At 41.9% G+C, this 18,023-nt stretch overlaps 1 protein-coding gene across 1 annotated transcript in view; it reads left to right on the top strand.

Moving 5' to 3' along the window:
* Window positions 1-18,023, top strand: part of camta1a (calmodulin binding transcription activator 1a) — a 289,743-nt gene that overhangs the window by 140,963 nt on the left and 130,757 nt on the right. Inside the window, exon 4 of the mRNA XM_080294705.1 lies at window positions 10,565-10,700. Within this exon, the coding sequence (XP_080150831.1) occupies window positions 10,565-10,700 (136 nt within the window). The remainder of the gene's footprint in view (window positions 1-10,564; window positions 10,701-18,023) is intronic.

Below are 18,023 nucleotides of genomic sequence, written 5' to 3'. Positions count from 1 at the left end.
ATCTTCCTTAGCCTTCTTTCCCCCTACACATCATTTGTTAAAATGAACCAATGCTAAATATGCCATTTACAAGAAATACGAGTAACTAGTGAGTTGTAAAGTTGTGTATACCACTAAATGTACATATCACATCAATTAGTAAAACATATTTAATTCAGGAGTGTGTCTCCCTGTTGCCTTGCATTATATGCGGCACGCAGCCAGAAACAAACTCTAGTCATTCTGGGCTGTTGCCTGGACTCCCCACCCTAACTTGCTGCCTACTTGCTGAGGTGACTGATGAGCAGACTCACTGGTGTGTCAAATATGTGGGAAATAGTCAATCAGCTAGGCCGGTGTGACAAGCCTGTGTATTTCTGTGGTTTGGAAATGCTGTTTCAAAAAAGTGTGTGAAAGTCATGCTCGGTGACAGACTAAGGATAAACATTTTATGGTTTTGGAATAGGAGAGTTACGCCTCTTCCTTCTCTGGAAGGTATGGTTAGATGCAAATTTTATCTATAGTTAGTTGACCCCAACCTGTGGGGTATTTATTGCGCTCTTGTACTACTAGGGCAGCTGTGCTCGAGTGTATTTCTGTCTGTCTGTAAATCTCTGTGTGTGCATTGTGTAGCTGATTTTTTATTTTTTTTTACATAAATGAGAAAAAGATGGGAAGAAAGGAAAAAGATTATGTTTTGGACTGGAAAATTTATGGAGGAGATACTGTTGATGTGATTTAGTGTGTGGGTGCTCCATGAGCCACTGAACATGGAAAATGAGAAGGCAGAGGTGGCCATGATTAGAGGTGTGCCTTGTTGACTACTTTATGAGTGTATTCAGATGTGTGTGTACATGTGCACATCGATGGCTTCAACTTAAAGTTGAGCGGCCAAAGGTAAACATAGCAGGACACGCACAGTCTATCATCTTCATTGTCTGGGTAATAACTGTCAGTGTTGGTGTGTATTACCAGGAGAAGCTAAGTTGACTTTTCTCGTGCTTTGCTCAGTCATGCCGTGTGTGTGTTTGTATTTATGTGATTATGTGTGAGGTCCTCACCCCAGCTGATGTATCTGAGTAATCTCAGACATGTGTTAGGGGCCAAGATGAAGGGTCATCATATATAAACACACCCAGGGAAATAGAGTGTGAGAGAGCGTTGGGGCTCGTGGGACCACGTGACTAACACTCTCACCCATGAAATCATATAGTACCCAACATGTTTCTTCTGTTTGCCTCCATTCAGTTACTGGAAAAACTGATTATTTGGTCTTTGAATAACATCAACAGAACATGTCAGAAATAAAATTGCAAAGAGTCCACAGGATAACAGTGGCAGTAGACAAGAATAAGAATCAAAACGCCAGGGTTCATTTATCCATCTCCTTAAGCCGCTTAGTTCAATCAGGGTTGCAGCGGCAAAGCAGAGGATCCCAGACATCTATGTTCCCCACAACTTCTTCAATCTCCTCCTCATTTTATGTTTTGGCTTGTCATCTATGATGATAGGTGTGGGAAGGGTACATGGAAAGCATATAGACTAACCAAGTACACAGATACGTGGCTTCAGGTTTTCTAGTCATGTATAAATTTTCACCAACCCATAGATAATTCTGTTCTGCATTTTCATTATTAGTTTTTCCTTAGTGTTACATTTTAGTTTCCTATTCAGTTTAGTTTGAGTTAGTATCCAGAGTGTATTTGCTTGTTTCAGTTCTTATTGTTTAAAAAAATATTTAGCTTCAGTTTAGTTTCTGTTAGTTTAAAGAGTTTTTTCATTGTTATTCAAGTGGCACTTTTAGTGGCAATTTTGCATTTTTTTACTGTCATTGGTAAAGAATAGTGCAAAATATTAGTTCATTAGGGCTTTTTTCAGAAGTTTATTTTTCATTTTTATTTCAGTTAACTAAAGTGTTTTTCATACATAGATTTTTAGTTTAGTTGTATTTAACCAACCAGAGCATTTTTGACACGGGAGAACCTGCTAAAAAACACGGTGCTCTGGAGAATATATTTATTAGAATATTATAATGTCTATTCAATTTGTATTCAAGTATATCTCTTTGTTTTGACTTTGAGAGAAGAATATGGTCAATCTGTTTAAGCCGGATCCTCTACTTGCACATTTTCATAGTCTGCAAAATGAATGTTGACACACTCTGAAATCCAGTGTGGATTTCTACGCTTCACAATCATTAGTGTTTAGTTATGCATTTCCATGAGGATTGTCTGCGTATTAGGCCATGCCTGGACAGCAGTCCAACTACAGCAGACCTGTTTACAGTGCTGGTTTGTTGTTCGTGATAGATATTTTAACAGCGTAGCATCCTTAGTATCAGTAGGAATCTAGATGCTAAGGATTATAGGCATCTCAAACTATTTTTTTTTCTTTGTCAAAAAGCAGAATCGGCTACCAATTGTCCTACTTATGTCTATTTTTTTTTCTCTTACTTTGTTTAACCAACCAAGGTGCAGTACAATCACTGAGCACAAATGCTCTTTTTTTATGCTACACACAGTTGCACACATTCACAGTTGGAGGCTTCCCAATGCAACTGCAGTTTGATCTCATGGCCAGCTAAGCAGCTTTAATCTGTTTTGTACAAAGTTGGATCATACTGATTGTCCCACACACTGCACTCCTGCAGCTGTGCAAAGGCTAGTCAAAGCTCAGTTTGATGATCAATACATTAGGTGATTGCAGAGCATTTGTTATATTTATGGGAAAAAAAATCAGTGAACATTACTTGTAATTGCCAACAACTAAACAAGAGCAACCAGCATGTATTATCTTTCAGTTTGGCTGTTGTGAGGAGAAATCATGTTGGAATTTTCATTCAGGTTGACATGCAGTACACTCTTACCACAGTTCTTTATGTTATGGCTCAAAGAATTTAATCACAGACGTTTGCTTTTTTTTAAAGTAAGTAGCTTATCTTTATGTTTTTAATCTTTTTGTGGACAACAGCTCTCCCTGCTTAGTTAAAAAGCACAACAGTTCCATTCAATATTCACTGAAGCTCTTAGTTTGACCACTGAATTTGCTGGGAATCATGACTCTGTATTTACCCATTTACACTTGTCATTTTCTGTTTTGTCTCATATAAAGATCAGACTCCCTTGATGCTTTGTATACTCAACATTCTGGCACAGTTTGTGTTTATGGAGGCGAATCACAGTGTGTCCGTGTTCGTGTGAAATCCCTATACCATACACAGGGATCAGAGAAGAAAGCCAGCGCCTTACTTCATGCTGGAATCCAATCCAAGTGTTTCTTTGAAGGGGGCTTGGTCTCAAATATGTTTAGTGTTACCTTGAGAACGTGAGCCCTGCAATGCAAGCAATGCCTGAAATTCGATTTGATCTGCATGGCCACCATCACTTGACCATGGCTGATGTCTGTCCTTCTCCCCCTCACTCTATCTGTGCCTGAGCCGCCGTTGAGCCCAGGGCTCCAATTAAACCCATGATGCCTGGCTCTGGTTGGTATGGTGACCAGACAGGGCAGAGAGAGAGCTGTGATTCCCAGGTGAAAGGTGGGATAGACTTTCTGATTCGCTCCAGCACCCAGATAGAGTTACAGCTCAATTTCAACCTCTCACCCTCATCGGTCTATCCTCATGACTAAAATAGGACCAAGGAATGGAAGGGAAAGGAAGAATAGCTTCTTCTTTTCCTACTCAGCTTTCCTGCCTGTCTCTCTTCCTTTACACACTCCTTTTTTTTATCACTCCCTCTTTTCAACCACCTCCAGCCCCCACCATAGCACTGTGCTGACGTTTTTTGTGACAGAAGGGACTCTGAGATGTGCTTTATAGCTTGGTCAGCTTGTAAAGCAGCACTTCTAAGTCTGTAGTTCTGTCTCACTTTAAAAAGTTGAGTTTTTTGACCTCCCTGGCGCTTTATCCTTCTTTTTTTTCCAGTCGCGCTTACTGCTTGTACTTTGTTCTTTTACCTTTTTTGTGGACAAGGCAGGATTTGTGAATTAATCATAAGTGGTTCAATAACTGGCCTTAGCTGTGCTCCGTCACTGAGGGATCAATAGGGGAAGTTCAGTGGCACTGACTGCTCTGGAGGAGAGACAAGGCCCTCACGTCCAGGTGATCCATTAGCCTGGTCTGGCATTAGGCAAGATGTAGAAGAGAGCCTGCTCTCAGCCCATCCTGTATCTGTAGAGGCCTCTAGAGAGACATACAGTAACCCTAATTTCAAGGTCTTCTTGTGATGCCCATATTATCTGAAAAAATATGAATACAATATCTATTTCACAGGTGTTTTATACTCACAATCAAAACGAATAACTTAATATATCTTCATAAAACTGCTGCCAATACGCACAGACTTAAGCTCTCAATGTTTTACAGTTTGTTCTGGGTTTGAATCTCTACCTTTTGCTTCTTCTTTTTTTCCCTTTCATGTTGTCGTTTATATTTTTCTGTTTAGGACAATCGCAGAAGTTTATATTGCTTGTTGAATGTGGCTTTAGGAGATTGACATGGAGAAATAAAAATCTTTGATCTTTCCCCCTAAATTGGGCTCTTAAAAATACATGACCACATCATTAAGTTGGTGTCTGAATCCCCCCTGCTTCTCATATAATAGAAAGGAAGATTGTTGTTACTAATAATAAAAACCTGACCTTTTCTTGCTGCAGTCTAGTTCGACTTAGATTTAATTGCATTAGTATTTTCCTACCAGGGGAGAACATAAGCTGCTAAAACAGCAACTTTACCCCATGACATAAAATAAGGCTGTACGCAATTCCCTGCTGGCCATGCATTATTGAAAGTACAAAAGCATCCTCTTTACAAAGTGTCATAATAAGGCAGTGCTACAGGACTTAAGTTTACACTTGCACGATGCACACAGCATGTAGTTGTCAGCAGGAGCTGGGATGTAGAGAAACTTCATTCTGATGGCACCTTCATTTACAACGTACTGAGACACACCATGGATGATTTGTGAAGATTAGCGGAAAGCATGTGAGGTATGAATCATCGTCTCCGTAGTCGCTTTTTTCCAAGTAAGCATATGCATACAGTACTGACTAAAGACTGGAAATAGCATTCGCCACAAACATGATGTGGAAGCCTTTTGAGCATGCATTTGAAAATCATCAACAGTCCAACCCAGTTAAACACATTATATGCACTCTCTCTCTCACAGGTACACACAAACATGCAGTGACAGTGTGCATTTCAAGTGAATAAAAAATGTCTTCACAGCCAAAACCTTACAAGCACTGAAATTCAGATTCCGTGTCACCTAAGCTGTACATCAAAGCTGCACATTAGTCGCTAATGCTATGTGTGTATGTGTTGACACAGAGAATGGAGAGGTGTAACCAGTGTATGACATGGCTATTTGTAAATAACATCCAAACCTCATCCACTGGCAGCAGCTGAGAGCTTTAACTCTGAGCAGTGATGGCAGCCTCCCTGAAATGTGCATGAAACCAGCTTAGTGCTATCAGTAAAGCATCACCGCCAATCACCAGCCACCCTCTCATTCCGCCGGGCTGCTGTGGACCAGATAAGAGCCACGCCACCCTCCTCCCCTACTGCTTCCATCCGCTTTATGTTGTCCTCCAACAATTCACCCACCCTCCCACAGCAATTCACCCTTATCCTCTTTACAAGGTCTTATAGGGACAGAGACACTGATGTGCAGCTACAACAGTAATTTATATTCTTTGTAAATTGTCTGTGATTTTTTCATTGAGATAAGTGTGGGGGAAACATCTGTTTTGTGCTGGAAGGCAGTGGGCCGGAGCTTGAGTTCTGTGGCAATCACCAGCAGTATAGATAGAGAGGAAGAGGGGAGGCACACGATCTGTCTCCCTATCCTGAATTACAACTCCAGGGGCCTAGCTACCCTCTCATTATTACTGTTGTATTTAGCTGAACACTGGGTAAATAAACATTGAGCTCCATCTGTACAGCCTTGGAGATCAGTATCTGACGCCATGTTTGGAAAACTTAACTTCCATCATTTACTTCAGTCTAATTCGTGTCAGCCATTGTTTTATACTCTTAAATTAGTTTTTTTTATTAAAAATATTTAGAATAAAATTCAAATGTGTTTCAAAAAGTCTGCAGAGGTGAGAAAATAACACCCTAGGAAAAATAATAGATCATGAGATATGATTAAAAAGATGCATGACTTGTTCCAGCTGACTAACCCACCACACAGCCCTCATTGTCTTAATTATCAGAATGGTTGAGGGCTGGAGTCCTGAGCCGCTCAGGACTACAGCAGTAAGGCATTACAGTGACCAGGTGCTAAGGCCTCATTGGCAGTCAAAGAGGAACGCGACCTGCGGCATCTCGACATACGCACACTAGCGGGGGAGTTGGAGGGTTTCAGAGCAGTACAGACGATGAATCTCAATCATGAGGCCATGGCAGATTTACATTTAAAGTAGTTTTAGTGTACGCCCCACTTCCTGATGCATTCGTTGGCAGGTCTGAAAGGAGCAGCTTATCTGCGAGTCATCAATTGCACGTGATGCGTCCAGATAGGGGCTCCTGACGCCAGCACCTTTCTGTTCACACATCTAGCTCAAAGATCATGTGCTGTCTAATAGAGCACCATTGCTTGCCATGTAATTACATTACATGCGAAAAAACGCTGCAAAGTTTTGACAGCTCCAAGTGTGCGCATGTGCTCCCAATCGCATGCGTATGAACACGTGATTTATGTTTTAACTGTGATTGACAGAAACTGTAATGACAAGCATCAGTGTGTTATTGATGGTCTGTCACTCTTCGTGTTAATAATGTTATCCCCATATGGAGCAATGGGGTTACTGTGTGTTGTGCTTCTGTTCGAGTGCCCAGGGGCATATTTATCCCTCATATTTATTCTTAATAGGATTGGTTTTTGTGTAACACAAAATACAGGTGTGTATATGTGGATGTGTTTAGATGAGTAGTAGGTAGAAGTGTGGTTGTTGACACAGTGGGGTAAAGGCTATGATGGCTGAAGGCTCCGATGGGTAATTGAGAACAGCAGGTGTCGCCTCCCTCCTGAGCCACTTCAGGCCCCAACCAGCTCACCCTCCGATCTTCAAAGCCTCTCCAGCCCAGCTCTTCTCTCCTCTCCAATGTCAGTCGAGCTTGCTAGGGAGAAAAACAGCATGTATTGCAGCATGGTATTAATCAAACCTAGAGCATCACAGGGAATGTGGCGGAGTGGGCTACGCCAGTTCACCAAGACTGAGATATTTCATTCTTGTAAGCCTTTTGACAAAAATACATTCAGAAAGAAGCATAACCTTTACTATTATAACCTGGACTACCAATTTAGTATTCTTGTCTTACACTTGAGCACACCTGCTACAATTGAGTAGTTTTAAGTCCAGTAAAAAAGTAATAACTTATACCATGTATTATGAATAATGTATGGCCTACATGTTGTGTCTTTTTTCATTTTAATCCAAGGCGATTCACCAGAGCTGTGGAGAACAGAAGAATCTCTTGTTCTCACTCAGATTTCGCTTTTTGTGTGCATGTAGCTTTTCCCTTTCTGTTTCTGTTTGTGCCGACAGGCCTTTAGACAGTAAAGCTGAGAATGTGAGCAGTTTTTTTTCTTCCTTACCTGCCTTTGGGCCCAGGTTTCCCTGCTTTGGCTTTGTTACCCATGCTGATCACGTCACCAGCCTCATAAAACCTCCACCCTCCCCTGACTTTTTCAAATCAACAGATCTGATTGAGTGAATGCCATTACCTGGGTAAATGAGTGATTCCTAAAGGACTGGACAAGGCCTAACACCACCCTGAGGGTGAAGCTTATTATCGCTGCAAACTCCAAAGAAGAGAGAGGCAGCTGTGGAGCTTGTGTGCACTTTTTTAGAAGCCTGTATTTCCATATTAATCTGCCACATTTAGGCATCTGAGACAGAGGGCCTCCTGTCACGCTTCTTTGATAACGGAGCAGTTAGCTTTTTCCCCTCATGTATAAATATGTGTAATTCTGATAAGATTAATTGAAGCGCCTAAGTATACAGTAGTAAAAGATGAGGGGGAGAGAGAGAGAGTGGGAGACAGCAGGAGGGAAAGGAGACACATTATGCCAAAGCATGCATTTTAGACTAGTTTTTGCCTAAGACCTACCCCAGAATGGGTGCCTAGCCTCTCTCTTCTGGGCCCTAAGTGCCTTGAATTGAAAATAGCATCTACCTAACAGTCCCTCAAAAATAGCTGAGCGAATAAGTTTTTGCGCCGAGCCGATAAATACGGCATGGAGCCTCTGACACCGAAGCCTCACCCCAATTTCCAGTGCTCTGGAGGAGATCAGATAGCCCTGTGTCATTTGATTTTCTGCCTTATCTCATCCGCGCCCATCTTTTTGTCTCACGCAGAGCTACATTTTAAGAAGCACACACTCCTTGTATCTTTTGAAGGACAAAACCCAGAATGATATTGAAGCGAATAATAGCATCAAACTTTTAGAGGGCCATTCCTTGTTTGATTGCTACCAAAAACAGGAATGGCATCTCAGATGAGCGTCCTTCAAGTGATATTTGGTATGCAGATCTGCAGGAGTACATGATGAGATTACAGCAATCTGCAAAGTTCTTAGCTCCAGAGTGCCATTTATGATCGCATCTCAACGATGGGTGACGTTATGGATGCTGTAAACTACAAAACAATTTATACTTTGTGTATATTGCATACAGCCATCGAGGAGTTCCACTTCTCAAGCTGACCAATAAACACGTCTGTTTAATAGTTGATTTCTGCAAAGCATGCAAAGTACCGAACAAGACAGGGGAGTGAGTAAGGAGAAGACAATAGGAGAGAAGGAGGTGTGGGAGGGTGTAGGTGAGGGATCCTGAGACAGATGAAACAAGAGGGAGAGAGTGAGCAGGGAGCGAGGGAGGAGACAAAGACATTCCCTGGTGAACAGCTTGAGTTGACTGACGGCGAGAAGAGCAGGCTTCAGCGAGGGAAAGGGAGGAGGAAAGGGAGGAAGGGAGATCAGGAAGGAGTGAGCACATCAGTGTGTGAGTGGCGTCTCTCATTAGAAGGTGCTGTCAGGGGCCACAGAGGGGGGACTGCAGGGACCCCAGTTCCCCTCTTCTCCTCCCTCTTTACTGGCCCCTGAGATCCAGCAAGGAAAAATGATTGATGAGTGATACCAAGATAAACACACGCCCTGGCCCCTAAAGGCAGCCCTGCAAAATGATGCACGCAGCTTTATAAATAAATCTTGTGGAAAAAAATTTAACAATAAACAACAAAACAATGCAAAACAACCATTGGTTTTTCTTATTTTGGTTATTGCTACAGAAGCCACAAATCAACCCGACTTTTCCCCCCCTTCGCTTTGATGAGAGTTTTTCCTCTTTTTTGTGTTTCTAGTTTTACATATCTGTGCCTGTGTGTGTTGTGCGTGTTTTATGTGTGGAGCAATGAGCAAAACACTAACAAGGTTCACCAGCTGACTGGATGGTTAAGCCCCCTTCAGTTACACTGCCTCCTCAGCAGCCTGGGCAGGCGGCTTTCCCACTCATTCACTGTGAGGCAACAAACACTGATGCAAACCTGTTCTCATTTGGGAGAGCTCCAAATCATAGCAGCTGTGTGTGATGTGTTTATACTTGTATTACTTATGTTGTGGGGACCTAACCACATTTACATTCACTTTGTGGGGACTGTCTCTGCTTCTGGGGATAAAATGCAAGTCCCCATACCACTAATCATTATAATTTCGACTGGACTCCTGGAAGACTTGGTTCAAGGTTGGGATAAGTTTAGGGTGAGGGGACGTTGCCAGGAAATGAATTTGAGTCAAAGCCATGTCCAGTGATGGAAACCCACCACTGCACTGTGGAGGTATGGACAAGTGTGTGGGAATCTGTGGAGAGTGAGCACTATGTATGGATTCATACTGATGATTCGTAACCACTGCACAATACACATAAATACTAATACATAACCATGTCTAACTGCTTCCTAATTGTTGAGAAAGTCATAAATGTTTTATGCTACACTTTCTGTTAATGTTTAACACTGAGCGGCAAATGCCTCTGTTACAAATCGAAATGGAAAGGCAGATTATCATCAAATAGTACATTATATCATTATGAGCCTACAGGCTGTGGTCTGGTGGAGGGAGAATGAATTATGAATGGAGTGTGAAGGAAGATCTCTTTCCCCTAGGGACTTCCAACACCACAACTCGTTTAAGTTGGATGAATGAGAGATAAGGAAGAAACCCACTCACCCCCCATGCTGCTTTCCTTACAAACTGGCCTTCATATAATTTACTCTGAGAGAAGGAGTGTCACTTTAACTCCTCACAGCACACACACTTCTCATTGGAAAAAATGTATGCTGAAGGGTGCTTTGTTCATTGTCAAACTGTGCATACCAATGCTGAAAAACACCATAAAGAAGTCTTGTCATCTAAGTCACTGGTGCATTTTCTGCCTGGCGTAGACTCATGTCAGGCTTCTTTGTACATCTCTAAAATGAGTCCCTGAGCTGTGCTGTAGCTTTGCCTAAAAATTCTTCTCATCTTATCTTATCTTTCTCTCTTTTGCTCTTCCTCTGTCTCTCCTGTCTCGACGGGTCCAGGCCGCAGAATGGGTCGATGATACTGTACAATAGGAAGAAGGTGAAGTACAGAAAGGATGGCTACTGCTGGAAGAAGAGGAAAGATGGGAAGACCACACGGGAGGATCACATGAAGTTGAAAGTGCAGGGAGTTGAGGTGAGTGGGCTGACAAGAGTTTGGATTTAGAGGGAGTAAATGGGAAGAGAGGTGGGATAGGGGTGGGAACGGGGGTGGCTACGGGGGTGGGTGTGGGGTGGGCGAGAGCCAGCCTTCATCCTGACACAGACAAACAGAGGTCTACAGTGAGCTCTCCCTTGGCTGTAATGGAGACAGCCACATGCTGCAGCCGGCTTGTGTCTCCAAGGAACTTTACCAAGAAACAATGCAGCACAACAATAGTTTTCCCTGGGAAGCCAGTCGAGTGGAACCGATTGTTTGTACCTTATTAAAGCTCTGGATGTTGCCTTTGCTCCAGAGAGCCTACATTAATCTTGCTGGCTCAAAGCAGTACTGTGAAACTAGTGTTCCCTCACCTCACTCCAAGTCACTACCCATACCAGCTGCTGCCATAAAAGCCCACTGTGCTTGGCTCACCTAGCCTCTCAGTAGACTTAAGTTGGTGACAGTGTTGCTACCCTGGCTGATCTATTAGCAGTCATGTTAATGAGTCATGGCAAGACTCATCCAAAGACTCAAAGAAAGTTCCTCAGCATTTGATTATTGCTCAAGTTTTAGTTCTGGTCTCTTTCTCACATTGACCACAAGCAGTAATGCTAAAAGTACAGGAGTTGAGATCAATGATAAGGGTGGGAGATTCTGAGCTTTCTTATGTGAATGTGCTCTCATGCACACACAAACCCAAGCACACAATTTACACATACATACACCTAACCGCACACCTCAGGGAGTGGTGCTGTGCATCTGTGTCACACTGTGTGACAAAGACAAAGCTCGGGCATTCTCCCAACAGGGGCTCTACTCTGTGTTTCTACTCCTCTAGATATTTGTCACTCCAAGAAAATGGCCTCTTCCCTCGCTTAGCCAGCTCAGTGTCATCTCTGGTCCTACAGTGGTCTGATAACCCATTGAGACTACACACATCAGTCCTTTTGAAGCATTAAATATGATTCCAGTTTGCGGCAGTTTTGGCTGTAAAGAAGGTTTAGTAAGCTAAACCTGTATTACTCTTTTTCAATTAATGTGTGAGTTCAGGCTATGTTTAGGCACTATTTTGTGTCTGAGCTCTGACTTTATCAGTAGCCACTGCATATATAAACCAGTACAGAGAGGAACTCAGAAATCCTTCGTCCCTTTGTGGTTTCGTTTCTTAGGGGGAAAAATGCACAGCAGCCAAGTGACATCTGTCAGAGTTATATGGTGATAGGAAGGCAAAGTGTGTGCACTTCCACTGGATATAAAAACTAAGTTGACTGTAGAATCCCAAACTCATAGAACACCTTTCATCATGCCTGTGTGGCACAATTCCTTACAGTCCAAAGACATGCAGGTTAACTGGTGATTGTAAATTGGCTGTAGGTGTGAATGTAAAAGTGAAGATTTGTCGCTCTGTATGTGGTACGCCGTGATGCACCTTTGACAGGTCTAGGGTTTAAGTCCCATCTCTTTCTCAATGATTACTAGGTGCAAATGATACTAAGCTCAAATAGTAGTTAAGAAAACTGAGGAATGGTGCATGAGAAAAGTGTAAACATGACCACTCTTATAAGTAAATCATAGTTCGAGACTTTAAATATAAACAAACCTACTTTATATCTAAAGCAGAATATTTACTGCAAAGCAACAATTGATATTAGTTGAAAGTGAGCTTATGTCTTACTCTTTCCTGATGTCTGCTATATCATCTGTACCCATATCAGCATCCACTGAGGCAGTGCCTCCTCAGAATACTGTATTATATTTTCTATTTTCCAGCATCTATCCTGCTCAGTGCTTCAGAAAAGCAGCTGTTTTTTCTTTGGAATAACTTCCTCAATTGGAATATCACTGTCACAGCTCAACTCACTACAATTCTGAACTACAAAAAAAAAAAAAAATCCCAAAAGTTAAAACAGTTCTTCTTTATTAAATTCATTGCAGGCAGAATTAGTCAAACATATATGGCAAGAGGTAAAGTCAGCAGGCTTTCTAATAGAGTACACAGTTAACAACTGCTTCTCAACTGCTTAACATAGAATACATATAACTTGGTTTTAAGACCAAGAACAATGAAAAAGTTTATGGCATGTTGGATTCAGCAGTAACATTTCTGTCATTATCCAAATAATACACAGTGATGGCTAAACACTGACAGAGATGTCAAGCATAGTGAGTATTTGGCAATCACATAATAACTATCAGTCACTGGGAGAAAAAGTAAGTATCTGATCAGTTGGTCAGTTGGTGAGTGGCTGTGAGAGGTTACTGGCAATTGTTAGGAGAAAATGGGCGCAAAAAAGTGTACGGTACTGCACCGAAAACCCCCTTTTGATCGCTTTGGCCGCTAGCAGATTGCTGTGGTCACCCATAGTTTGAATGGAAGATGCTGACTTGTCTGCAAGTACGTGCCAACCACTTGTTTAATGGTAGTAAAACTGTGACGGCTTAATCACAAATCAAAAACACAGACCATTCCCCGTCCAAGTTCTGCCTTTTAAAAACCTGTTGGTTTCTGCAGTAAGGCACAACTTTTATTTGGAAGCTGAATGTTCCCTGTTTCTAGTTTGAAATGCTCATTTCCAAGTTTCACTATTGCTAAGTCATTGGTTAACTGATATTTGCAAACAAATCAGCGTCTTCCTTGGAAACTACCAATGACCATGACAATCTGGTAGCACCGTCTTTGTGATTGATTTCTACAAGTGACAGCCGGCAACCTCCAGAAACCACTCATCAACTGGTCTGGGTTACACATTCTTCTCTATGGTGATGGGAGGTTGCCGGGATATCACTGACCAGTCTCTAGGCCTTTGTCACTGAGCCCAGTGTTTTTTGTTGTATTCTTCTACTCATTCACCTAACTGTACCTGTATCTTTTTTTTAATCCTACTGTTTAGTTCCAGCAAATCACGAGCCTGCCACTGAGCTTTGATAGTCCACAAGCATGTAGCCCTAACAAGCACTTGGGCAATTACCAGAAATGCATCATGCATCAGAGAAGGGAAATTCTTTAGCAGACACTATTTAGCTTGTGTCCATCAGTCCAAAAAGACTGTCATGGGCTGAAAAATTATAGTACAGTTGCTGAATATTCAACAATATGAGATAAAGAACATACTGAACTGAAATCATTATGAGTCACATGCCATGGCCGATGGCTCTTGTTGGCACACTTGTCAGTTACTTGGAAAGTGTGTAACTCACCTTCTTGTGATTTTGTCTGCAAGGCCCTATGCCTTGTAACATGTCTAATTTACTAGAGCTAATTGCTGTATTAGCAGCAGAGGTGGCGAATACTATGAACGTGAGCTAGGTGCAGAGGGAAAGCAGAGGAAGAAAATGACTTAGGACTGCAAGGCCACATGAGAGCTTGTAGAAATTGGCCCATAACTGCTATTTCATATTGTGTATATAGAAATACAGTGCGGGTTTCATCTGTGCTGACTTATGTTGCTTGGACTCTGCTGTGTCTTTCTCCATGTGCACGCCACCTCTTGCAGCCTTGAAAGACCTGGGTCATGTCCTTTAAACACCTCACACCTCAAGAATGGCAGATGAGAAAGGTGATCCATCACTGCTGTAACTACACTATGATGGATGTGATGTTTACTGTAAGCACATGCTTGACATAAATGACTTGACTTTTGCCCTCCGTTCAGTGAATGTAGGATGGGATAAAGAGCTAGCAATTTCTTCCCAGTACTTCAGAACAGAAGAGAATGATGTTTTTATGCATAATTCATATTACACATTCACAAGCCAGAACACAAAGAATTGGCATAATTTGAGCACATTCTCACTTGTTTTACAGGAGATTCTTTACACCGTTCACACTGTGCTGTAGATGCTCTGATTCTCTAGCCATGCAGTGCTTAATGGAGGTTCTGTGGTTATTACATGGGCCAAGTTTAGTGCACACTGAGGACAAATGTTGTGGGTGGGTCAGGCTAGTGATGTTCAGGAGCTCTGGCAAGGGAAAGGCTGTAAGCCTGGGAGCGAGGGGCCTTCTGGGGCCTGCGAGAAGCAGCCTAGCATGGCAGAAGTGGATGTCAGTGTGCTGCTGTCCTGTCTACTCCACAGTGCTTGCTCAGCAGCCTGTGGAAAAAGATTCCACTTGTTTCTGCTTTTTACTATTTTGTGAGCTTTTCTCTGTTTGTTTTATTTCTGTCTTTTAATTCATTCACAAGACATCTCATCATTCTCCTCTACTCCCACCTCTTTTTCTTCTTGCTAATCCCATCCCCTCACTACTGTCCAAGTCCACAGTCCAGACGGACAGAACCTTGAGTTGGGCGGTAATGCTCCCTGTTCCCTAAAATTGGAGCGCAGGGCATGTTGCGGCATTAGCGCTTAACAGGCCGTGAAATAGCAGCCTGCCTTCCTGACGTCTCCCCCATCACTCCAGGTGAGTTGGCCAGACGGCTGGATAAATGAGCAAGCAGCACCCACATCAACCAGCATGCATTTGGGGAACCTGAGGAGAAATGTCCATCAGTGATTATCTCACCACACCCGGTGCTTACCAAGCTCAAGTTATTCACCCAACATCCAAAAAGACCCTTTCAAGCACTTCCAGTGACTATCTATCAGTCCGAATCCTCTTTTGCAACAGGCCTTGATAAACTATGTTTAAAAAAGAAAAAAATATCTCATCTTTATATTCAGCATGTATGTCTCACATGTTCATAGCTCTCACGTCCTATGGCTTCCCCCTGTGAGATAGAACAGACCTTAAACGCTTTTATTTTGGGAAACTCCAGCTGATCTCTGTTCTGCTTCTTGTCAAGCTTCTACCCCAATGCTACCACCTTTTCGTTCTGATTAGCTGTTAATGTGCGCTCAGCCTCCATCACCTCCACTCCTCCACCCCTTCTATCCTATCTTCCCATTATTCCTAAGCTTTAATAAACTCCCTCAAATACAGATCGATTTTCTCTTAAGTGAAGGTGGCAGTGCCTCTGACTTATTTCATTACCACAGGCTAATTATACCGATTGAAATGAGCTTCTCTTCTTAAGGTGTGCTGTGCTGCTCTGTGCCCCCGTGCTCCTTACACTTTAATGCTGGTACAGTTCTCTACCAATTCCCAAAATCCCTTGCCTGCATCTCTTCCACCCCACCATGCCTTCATCTAACTCTCTCATCCTCCACCACCTAAATAATCAGCTGGTAGTCCTTAGGTCCCGTAACTTGTCATTTTATGTTGGATCCACCCTAATGTGTGATTTCAACTGTGCAACTGTGCAATGAAGGAAGGTAATGGAGCATGCTGGTGGCTCAATCGCCTCTGTTCATTGATAATAATGAAGACAAATGTCAAAACATTAGTTGCTAATGTTGTAATGGAGTGGATGCTACTGGATGAGCACTGGATGCTACACTGCATTGGCTTTCAAAATCACATGACCTTCAGTATTTAACTCCTGCTTGCAAGTATTCTTGCCCTTCCGTTTGTAGCAAATCAAACATATATTTAAATTTGTAGGACTGTAATATTCCCCCGAATCCAACTTTTAAAATCCAGTCTGTCTGTTCATTTTTTGCCCAGCTGGTTAAAACTAACATTTCACTATTTCATGGCCAAATGAGTGGGTAGAGTTGGTAAGTTATAGTGAAACTGGCTGCATATCTGTGAAATAGGGTTGCTGTGGGTGACTGTATGCGTTTTAGTAGCAGTAGTAACACTGATTTACAGATGCAGTAGCTGATATCACCAGATTGTGAGGCCAGATGTGAGAGGGCACTAAACAAAACCCCTTTTTCTGTGAGGAGGTGACACAATGCGTGCTTTCCCTCCTGTCCCTGCTCCAAGTCAACTGTGAAATTAAGATCACATTACTGATACAAGCAATGCCCAAAGCAAAAAAGTTTGTATTTTACATTTTTATTCTAACTTACAGGCTGTCTGCGAGACAACAGTCAGTTGCCTGCTCTGTAAAGGCACTAAATTGATTACTTTTCCCATCGTATTCGCTCTTCTCCTGGAGTCGACTTTGTTATTCACTCTTTTTTTTTCTCACTTGCCTGAGAGCACACTAGCTCTTCCCTTTTGAATTACCTGATTGTGGAGGAGTTAAAGGCAATCTATGAGCAATATTTTAAAGAACTGTTTCCATGGTTATAACCTTAGGGTCTCACATATAGTAAAACTGAGCGGCTACATGGGCATGTGAAAGCAGTTAAGTTACCGGTCTTCTCATTTCAGGCTCAGGTATAGGGTAAACCTAAGCTTATGAAGAGAGAATATAAAAAAGCTTCATGGCATATTAATGAACAAAGTCAAAATCAATCAATACAAATAAATTATTAAGGTCCTTAAATGTTGCCATGGACATTAGAGTGCTAGACCTAAAATCTAAAATAGAAAACTATTTTGTTGTTGTTTTTCTGGCACATTTAATTATCCTCTCTCTTCTCCATAAGGGCTCAACTGTGTTTGTTATGCTGTTATCAGCGACTGAATCAAAGCCTTCTGACAAGAACGTGTTACCCTTAAGCCTTAGGAACCTGCACTTTACTCATGATTTTCCTTCAAGCTCACCGTAATTAGTTTTTGTCCCTTTTATCAAACAGTTTCCAAATCACTCTGGAAACATTAAGCTCTGTATTTCATGCTGACCCAGCTATCATTGGACTATTGGACCATTTCGGTCCATCAGCCTATTTTGGGTTGGCTCAACATTAGAAAGGTTGTTGTATGGAGTGATGATATAAAGAGTGTAATATAAAGCTGTATATTATCAATACCTTCCTTAATTTAATTTACAACTGTTGCAAAATGTTGTGGTGTAGTCATGCTGAGGCATCTCCACAGGGGTCTTTTTCTGTGTTGTGTTGAGGAGGGAGGAACTCCCCTCACAAAACCAGACACAGACATATTTTAATTTGTTGTTGAACTTAAGGACATTGTCTCTTATTAGACTGAATTTGGCTACCCACAGTAGTTCCTCAAAGCCCTCCGAGGTCTCATGGAAAGGAAGAACTATCTGGCAGCTTCAATTCTTTCATTCTCCTGTGGTAAAAACAATTTGGAAAGAATAACATGTATAAAGATGACCTAAAGCAATATGACACAGCAAAATGAAAAAAACAACAACAAGATTTTGAACAGAAAAGAGAATGCTTAATAGTAGCAGAGCTGAATGTTAACAGGCAACATTTCTGTTTTCTACCTTTTCAGCGGCTCAGACTAGAATGCTCTTCAAAGACACACACTCAAGAGAAAATACTAAATCTTATAGTGAGTTGTGTTATGCTTTAAAGGTCAACTCTAGTCAGGGCCTCAGATCATTCCTGGCAATGATTTGCTTAAATCATAGGTGG

This window comes from Astatotilapia calliptera, chromosome 20, assembly GCF_964374335.1.
Source record: "Astatotilapia calliptera chromosome 20, fAstCal68.1, whole genome shotgun sequence".
Taxonomy (NCBI): domain Eukaryota; kingdom Metazoa; phylum Chordata; class Actinopteri; order Cichliformes; family Cichlidae; genus Astatotilapia; species Astatotilapia calliptera.
The sequence above is the reverse complement of the archived record's forward strand: the minus strand, read 5'-3'. Positions and strand labels throughout refer to the sequence as shown.